The 8,464-nt window shown below is 46.6% G+C and overlaps 2 protein-coding genes across 2 annotated transcripts; both read right to left on the bottom strand.

The window, feature by feature from the left end:
• Nucleotides 1-3,331: 3,331 nt before the first annotated feature.
• On the bottom strand, nucleotides 3,332-5,355 carry LOC125527968 (beta-1,3-galactosyltransferase pvg3-like). The gene has a single exon (XM_048692486.1). The coding sequence runs from the start codon at nucleotides 4,490-4,492 to the stop codon at nucleotides 3,482-3,484; it is 1,011 nt and encodes a 336-aa protein (XP_048548443.1). The 5' UTR covers nucleotides 4,493-5,355; the 3' UTR covers nucleotides 3,332-3,481.
• A 401-nt stretch (nucleotides 5,356-5,756) lies between these two features.
• Nucleotides 5,757-8,085, bottom strand: LOC125527977 (guanine nucleotide-binding protein subunit beta-like protein A). Its single transcript, XM_048692495.1, has 2 exons — nucleotides 7,135-8,085; nucleotides 5,757-6,092 (listed from the first exon to the last, which is right to left on the bottom strand). The coding sequence occupies exons 1-2, from the start codon at nucleotides 8,023-8,025 to the stop codon at nucleotides 5,976-5,978; spliced, it is 1,008 nt and encodes a 335-aa protein (XP_048548452.1). The 5' UTR covers nucleotides 8,026-8,085; the 3' UTR covers nucleotides 5,757-5,975.
• Nucleotides 8,086-8,464: the final 379 nt, after the last annotated feature.

Genomic DNA, 8,464 nt, shown 5'->3' on the forward strand with positions numbered 1-8,464 from the left:
TCATGAAAGGCACGGATTTGCTTGCGCGAGAGGCATGGTTGTGTCTCTCGAAAAAGAAGAAAAAACACATTTTTCCTTTTTTTACTTCCACAAGAAGCACGGATTAGCTTCTCGTGGGGCCACAGATTTGCTTCCGCGAGAGGCACAGTTGTGCCTCTCGGAAAGAAAAAACAAGTGGGGGAAACTGTGCTCCGGGGACAGGTTTTTTTCTTCTGTGTTTTTTGTGGAAAAAATCATCAAAACCTATTAACATTAGTAAATTTATGAAGAAAATCAATTCCACGTTGATATTAAATAGCATATCAATTATGTGATTAGCACATGTGATTAGCATAGACGTTGATATTTCTTATGACATTAATTGCACGCTAAACACGATAAGCACTTGGAACAATCTAGGTCGTTAGATTGACATGGTTTAAAGACCGAGATTAATTGGATTTGCCTCTTTGGGTCATTTTATATTGATAAAGATGGGATTAGTTTTGAAGAATTTGATGCAAGAAATCAAACAATGAAAACGGTTCGAGATTTGAACGCACGGTTTAAGAGATAAAAAAATTTGAATAAACAAAATTACGAGGAAAAAAATCGAGGCTGCGACAAGTGACGCGCATGCAGTGCTCACTTGTCAGCGCATGAGAAGATGAAAGTGACTTTTGCAAGGGGTACCTCGTAATTAGTGATCTCCTATATTCCACCAATAGCGTCACTTTAATTTGTCATGGGCTAGGTCAGGCAATGGGCTGATTAAAGACCGAGACTACTACCTCTCTTCACGCCCACCACTCCGCCATGGCTATATGTCACATATACCGTTTTTTAATACGAATCGCCTACTAGCGACGTCCAGCGGATAGGCCCAGTAGTGAGGTTTCGTCTGCTGCGCGCGGTACGTGTGGTCCATTATGTTACTGCTATTTTTTCCTTTTGTGTTTTCTTTCGTTTTATCTGTTTTTCATAGGTTTTCCTTTTCTTTGCTTTGGTTTTCTTTGTTTTCTCATTCGTGTTTTGGTCTTCCTTTCTTTTTTGTTATACTTGGTTTCTTTTATTTCTTTCTTTTTTTCTTCGTTTTTTGGGAATTCTTGTTTTTGCTTTTTTCTTGTTTCTTTGTCAGTTTTTCTTGGGGTTTTTTCCACACATGACTTCTTCTTCTTAGTACACAATGTACGTTTTTAGAGCACACGTGAAGCATTTTATGATACACTTTGGATATTATTCAGATACATGATGTACATTTTGTTTAAATGTATGTTTTGAATACACAGTAAAAAAATCTAAATATCTGTTGTACATTTTTTAGTAGAAATAAAAAAAATTAACCTATCGGAATACACTTTTTACATTCTATAAACATTGTTTGAAATGTCACGAGCATTATTTTTAATCGATGGATTTTTTCTGTAAAAATGTTACATGCATTTTTTAATGGTACCAAACATTTTTTTATAGTATGCAAACACTTTTTTTTACATTGTATAAAATTTGAGAAACTTTTTTAAAACTCACGAATATTTTTTAAATGGTGCGCACGTTTTTTAAAAAATAGTAAAATATTTTTCCATTGTATAATCATTTTTTAAAATAGCAGTACATTTTTTGAAACATGTAACATTTTTTAACTGTCACAAACATTGGTGCGACTTTATTAAATGCAATGGTGCACTGTAGAACACAGAAAAACCTAATAAACTTGATAATAAAAATTTTAATTAGAAACTCTTAATTTTATGTTTGAAGCGCATTAACAAAGACTGAAGTATTATGGCATGCTTTGGAACACGATGAATCACATTAAAACCGTATGATTGTTTCTGCAGGACATAATAGAACAACATTGATCTGGATGAAACACAACATTAAGTTTTCACCAAATGACACCAAGTTCCTTTGTATTAGTTTGATGTGCATTGACACACAATGTAACAATATGATAGACTTTGACCCAATGAACTACAATAGAACCAGTGACTGACATGTTATGGAACACTATGATACACCATGTAGCATCATGTGCAGTTTGTACGTAGGCATGTAACACCCCCAAGCAATGAGGCTTGCAACCTTTTCCACCAATTGAGAGGGCTGGTGAAACCGGACCTTGCCGCGGAACAAAATGAAAGAAAGAGGTTGAAGTCACTGCACCAAAACCAACCAACTGCCCCTGATTGACACACCAGCTGCCAATAAGATTCAAAGAGAGCCAACAGATCTGGCATTACCAATCCTCACATGCTCTTCACTAATGCTAGATCGGACGTTGTAGAGATAAGGACAGGCTGGAGACCTTGTTCCAACACGCCATTGTTACCATCACCGTGTAGATGGCGCAAGGTCGTCATCATCATGGCCGGCGCCGCAAACAGAGGGGGTGCGATGCTACTGTGTGGCGAGTGCAATGAGAACAACCTCATGCTCTGACCCATGTGCTAATGAAGTTACATAACTTCATGTTGTCATCTGAATTTGTCATAGCTACTTTTGTTGAGTGCCCAAAATAATTTGTAGCTGATGTTCAAATTATATGTAGTTACTTGTGTATGTTGTTGTGGTTAGTATACGTAACTGCTACCAATAACTATTGATTCTTAAATTGAGTTGTGTCAACATGTTCATTTATATGAAATCCATTATGAACACTTGCGCCAATATATTTCGAAAAACTATCTTCATCTGGATACTTCTTGCTTCACTTGGTATGGAAGTTTTCTTTTTCTTCCAAAAAGTTCGAGATGGTAGTACCATCAGAACACATTGTTGATGGTTTCAAGTGAGTTATTCGTCACATTTAGGCAATCGTGTCAGAAAGAGGGTTTTTCTTTGGCCAAAAGATACTTCGAACTAGGAACGAGCATGAAGAGATTAACAAGACTTCACTGCGTATGTTGACTTTCTTTTTGGACGATATCAATTTATGTACTTCGTTGAATTGTTTATCAGGAAAGAGTTGTGGGGCAAAAGAAATGTAGCAACACCATGCACACGCGTGTATATCATATATTAAAGGAGAAGACGTGTATAGAAACCCGAATCACCAGAGGTACCAACACCATGAAAGTATGTAGTCCCTCCTTTTTTTTCTCCGCGAATTAGGTTTGTCTGAAGTCAGATTCTTCAAGGTTTAACCAAGTTTATGCAAAAAATTGTTAGCATTCACAATACAAAATCAATGTCATTAGATTTTTTTTGCGGGTAATATCATTAGATTCATTATGGCATATATTTAAATATAAATTTGGTCAAATTTTATAAAGTTTGAATTTAAACAAATCTAGTATGTGAAGTAAAAAAGAAACGAAGTGAGTATGTACTATGAAAGAAATACACGCACTGGACAGACACCATGAATGTATGTATCAATGTATGACGTACAAATGGACGTGTCAAATTATCCTCTTCTTATCCAACAACCACAACCACCCGCACAAATTCAACGCACACTGCCGACCGGGTCGAGCCAAGAAGCAAAACGAGGACCGTTTCAAGGCAGGTGGTAGAGGCCGGACGGCGGCAGCGCGGCGGTGGCGTTGAAATAGGCGAGCGTCTCCGCCCACCGGCCGGCGTCCTTGAGCATGTGCACGGCGATGGTGTCCGGGCGGAAGCCGTGCCGGAAGCAGTTGGCCGGGGAGCTCCCCAGGTAGTTGTACATCCTGGGGGCGCCGTCGTACCGGTTCTTGGCCTTGCCGGCGACGTTGAGCCACCGCCCCGTCCACATGTCCTCCGGCCCGACGCGGTCGCGGCGGCTGACCTCCGACCGCGCCACCCAGCGCACCAGGTCCCACGACAGCGCGTACCCCATGCCGGACATGAAGGGCGGGAACGGGTAGAAGTTCTCGCGGTCGCAGGGCATCTGTAGGCCCAGGTACGCGTCCTCCCGCGCCGCGCCGGCCATCCACGCCGCCAGCGCCGGGAGCCGCAGGTACGTGTCGTCGTCGGCCTTCATCACGTAGTCGTAGGCGCCGTCGGGGAAGGCGCGCGCGGCGGTGGCGAAGAAGTCGTACGTCTTGCCGCCGTCCATGTTCTCGGCGCAGTTCAGCACGATGATGTCGCCGTAGCGCATGATCTCCAGGGCCACCAGCACGGCGTCGACGGCGGAGGTGACGTTGCAGAAGACGAAGCGCACGTCCACGGCGCCGGCGAGGGCGGGGTGCTCCTGCAGCTGCAGCGCGTAGACGGTCCGCAGCAGGTGCCGCCGCTCGTACTTGCCCGGCATCGTCTGGATGCCGATCAGCACGCGCACGCCGGGGTGCTCGACCGGCGCCTTGGCCGGCGTGGTGGCGTCGGCGTGCTTGACCGGCAAGAGGACGGCGTCGTGGGGCGGGGAGCCGGGGCAGCCGCCGGAGAAGAAGGACTGGAGGCGGAAGTCGTTGGGGTGGACGACGAAGACGGTGAAGGCGAGGAAGCCGGCGCCGAGGACGAGCATGAGGAGGTGGGAGGCCGTGAGCGGCGAGCCGGCGGCGCCCAGGCCCAGCTGCTTGTACAGGGAGGACATGGCTGCGCTCTGGGATCAGGTGCACCGGCGTGGTGCTTGCCGAGGGAGAAGGAATGGGAGCGCGGCGTCTGCTACTTGGCTAGAGAAGGAAATGGAGCGCCTGCTTCTGCTGCGTTGGACATGGACCTGGTCGTGGGCACGCGAGGCTGCTGATTTGGTCGACGACGGCGAGGTTGCGTGGATGGCGAAGAGACTGATTACGCATTGAGAAATTCGCAATCGGGAAGGGATGATGTCAGACGGAGGTGACAGATTGTGACTAATCCAACTCGAGTCATGCTTCGGGCTTCCACGGGGTATAATCAATAACTAGAGGGCAATTGCTAATCGACAGATGCTCACAGGGTACAGCGAGTTAAGCAACAAGTGCTCAAGACATTGTGCAGCCTACACTTGCTTCGGCAAAACGAGGCTCCGTCCATTTGTTTTGATCCGAATCACACTCAAGATGAGCTCTTCTTATAGAGGAGCTGATGACAGTCATACCAGAGGGAAGAGACTCGAAGTTGATGAGAATAGTCGATTTGAACTGTATCACGAATCAGTTTGGCACACATTAGAAGGGAGGACCTCGCTGGAGAGAAGGAAGGGGCTCGCCATCACTGGGTTGGGAATGGCAGTGGTGCGAGGGGGCGGACGGCTGGGGCGACAGAGGCCGGTGGTGGGGAGTGGTTCCAGGGAGGCGATGCGGGAACGCCACCGGCTGGCGGCTCAAGAAAGGAGATGCATCAAGAGGCTGAAGAAAGACCGTGGGACATTGATTTTTACATCCAACAGTTCACAGAATCGACTGACCTTAAACGAAATTTTCAGCTGACTGATTTCAGTTTAGCACGAATAGCAGTTTTAGTAGGACGAGATCAGATCAGGGCCAAAAATTGTTACTCCCGCCGTATCGGAGGGAGCACCTCCAGGGAAAACACGAATCCGTACAAATTTTCCTAACAAATCACAGTAATAATTCATAAAGATAAATGCAACCTGTGTAAGATATAGAACTAGGCCAAATAGTGGCGGTATATCCAAACTAAGCATTCACAGGCTTCACGGCGCATCAGGCAGAGAGCGAAATGGTACAGGGAGCAGACGCTCGGTACTCTATAACAGGGCAAAAATGTTAGCTCCTCCATGCAAAGCGCACTGAACAAGTGCTGCAAGACAAAGGGGATCACCGGAAAACAACACTCCACAGTTCACAAACAATCAGTAACTCACAAGGGCAACGCAAACGACAACCAGTAACCCGCAAAGACAAATACGATCAGGCACGGCTAAATAGTTGCAGTATATTGAAAGCAGCAGTCAAAAGCAAAACCCTGGTGCGAAACAGATCGTCTTCCATAGTACCTTATAATGTGCTCATCAACAAATCACCTAAGCAGAAAGTAAATAGTAACTCAAGCTGAAAGTACCAGGCAGACCAAGTGCCTCAGAACAGTCAAAAACTTGACAGGCATTACAACCTCTTCGGCCAGCAAGACTCCTACGCGTACCCGGCGAACCCGGCTTGAATCTTGAAGACCCTGATGGTTCCGTCGGTGTATCCGGTGTAGAGGGTGCTTCCGTCCGCGCTCCAGCTCAAGCTTGTGCAGTACAGCATCTACATAGTTGTAACAATACACATGTTAAAAATGACAAGTCATAAAGTAGGTTCAAGTAGACTGTTAAGCTAATGGAGAATACAATAGTGCAGATCCTCTCCAACAGAAGATTATACAGATTGCAGACAGTGTAACAAATACTTACACAATTGCTCCCAATATAAACTGTTGAAACAAAATTACATTCATGGTAGCAGTAAAACAGGATCAACAAGACACAGCAATGTTCAGATGTGCAGATCACTAAAAAGAATGATTTCAACACATTTTACAAACATCTGTAAACAAACAAACTAAATTGGACATGACAGCATCATGCTTCTGCTACACTTGCAAATTTGGTTATGGAGCTTCAAGATGGAACTGAACAGCAGCAAATTTGAACCACACGGTACTAAAACATGGTATCTATCCATAGACAGTTGATACATTATAGATCACAAGGGTATCTACCATGAACAGTTCAGTGTACGACAAGCGAGCATAAAGACAAATAAAGACAAGACATAAATTTCTACTCCCTCCGTTCCTAAATACAAGTCTTTGTAGAGATTTCACTATGGACCACATAGTGATGTATGTAGATACATCTTAGGGTGTAAATTCACTCATTTTGCTTCATATGTAGTCCATGGTGGAATCTCTACAAAGACTTATATTTAGAAACGGAAGGAGTAATTAAGTTCAACCCTAGATTCATGTGAGCAGAAAGAACATGAAAGCTTTTAAGGCAAGCTAAGCCAAGCCAATCACATTATGATTCAAACCAAGACATTATCATATTAACTGAAACAAAAAAAAATCACTTCCACTTTCATCACAATGTAATAATTAGTGATATCGAATTATCAACAAGCCATGAAGTTGCGCAGTACAATTAACTAGCAAGATACCCTACTGCATAATTTCAAGGGGCGTCATGTTGTGATTGGCCAAAATGGAACTATCCCAGCAAATATCCAGTGACGCATCATAATCAAACATCACAGCAGATCTAACAAGCAGGTTAACGATCCAGGAAAAGGAAAACAAGCAGGTTACCTGGTTCTTGGAGACCTGGACTTCTGGCTTGAGGTCCTGCACGACATGCTTGGACTCGAGGTCCCAGATCTTGACAGACTCCTCTGTCGCGGCACAGAGCCAGTAGCGGTTGGGCGAGAAGCAGAGCGCATGGATGATGGAGCCGGCTTCCAGCTGGTACAGCCTCTTCCCCTCGGACAGGTCCCAGAGCAGAGTGACGCCGTCCTTGCCGCCGGAGGCGCAGAGCGAGCCATCGGGGCTGACGGCGACGGCATTGACATAGCCACCGTGGCCGGCGAGGGTGGAGCGGAGCTTGCAGTTGGTGAGGTTCCAGACCTTGACGGTCTTGTCCCAGGAGCCGGAGACGATGGTGGGCTGCTGGATGTTGGGGGAGAACCTGACGCACGAGACCCAGCCGGTGTGGCCCTCGCCGCCGCCCATGTCGCCGCCGATGGTGTACTTGCACTCGCCGAGGGTGTTCCAGAGCTTGATGGTGTTGTCGCGGGAAGCGGAGACGATCTGGCGGTTGTCGACGGAGAAGGCGACCGAGATGACGTCCTTGGAGTGGCCGACGAAGCGGCGGGTGGTGAGGCCGGTGGAGAGGTCCCAGAGGCGGAGCTCGCCGTCCCAGGAGCCCGAGAGCGCGAACTGGCCGTCGGAGCTGATGACCACGTCCTGGACGAAGTGGCCGTGGCCGGTGAGGCGGCGGAAGGGCACGGCGTAGTCGGTGCCGACGGTGCCGTCGCCGAGGGACTGGACCGGGTTGGTGAGGTCCCAGACCAGCAGCGACTTGTCGCGGGAGCCGGACACGATGTAGGGCGAGTTGTCGATCGGCGCGGCGATCGCCGTCACCACGTCGTTGTGGCCGCGCATCGTGCCCACCAGGCCGAGCGACTCCTGCATGTTCGCCATGGCTGCCGCGGGGAGATTGGGGGGCGGGGGTGGCGGGGGTGGCGGCGGCGGCGGCGAGGGGGTGAGGGTTGGGGAAGGTGCGGCTAGGCTTTATAGTCTGGGGAAGGTGCGGCTAGGGTTTTGCAGGATCAGAGATGTGGCGCTTGGATGGTGGATGGGAAGATCGCCACCGTTCGTTGCGTGTGATAGTCTTTTCCTCTAAAATGGATACTAAATTAGTAGAGAAAACTACATTATGATATGATTTAGGCGTGGAAAAAAGGTGTGATTTCCGATGTTATTGTTCTGCTATGTGAATATTACATGAAAACTCTGAAAGTTACAGAAATATCAAACTAAAAATTTTGAACCAATTATAAAAAAAAAAGGCGATGTGATGATTTTATACATGTTTGACAAGTCAATTTGTGCTTAATAATATTGCTGGGAGATTAAGAAT

The sequence above is a fragment of the Triticum urartu genome, chromosome 1 (genome assembly GCF_003073215.2).
Source record: "Triticum urartu cultivar G1812 chromosome 1, Tu2.1, whole genome shotgun sequence".
In the NCBI taxonomy this organism is placed as follows: Eukaryota; Viridiplantae; Streptophyta; class Magnoliopsida; order Poales; family Poaceae; genus Triticum; species Triticum urartu.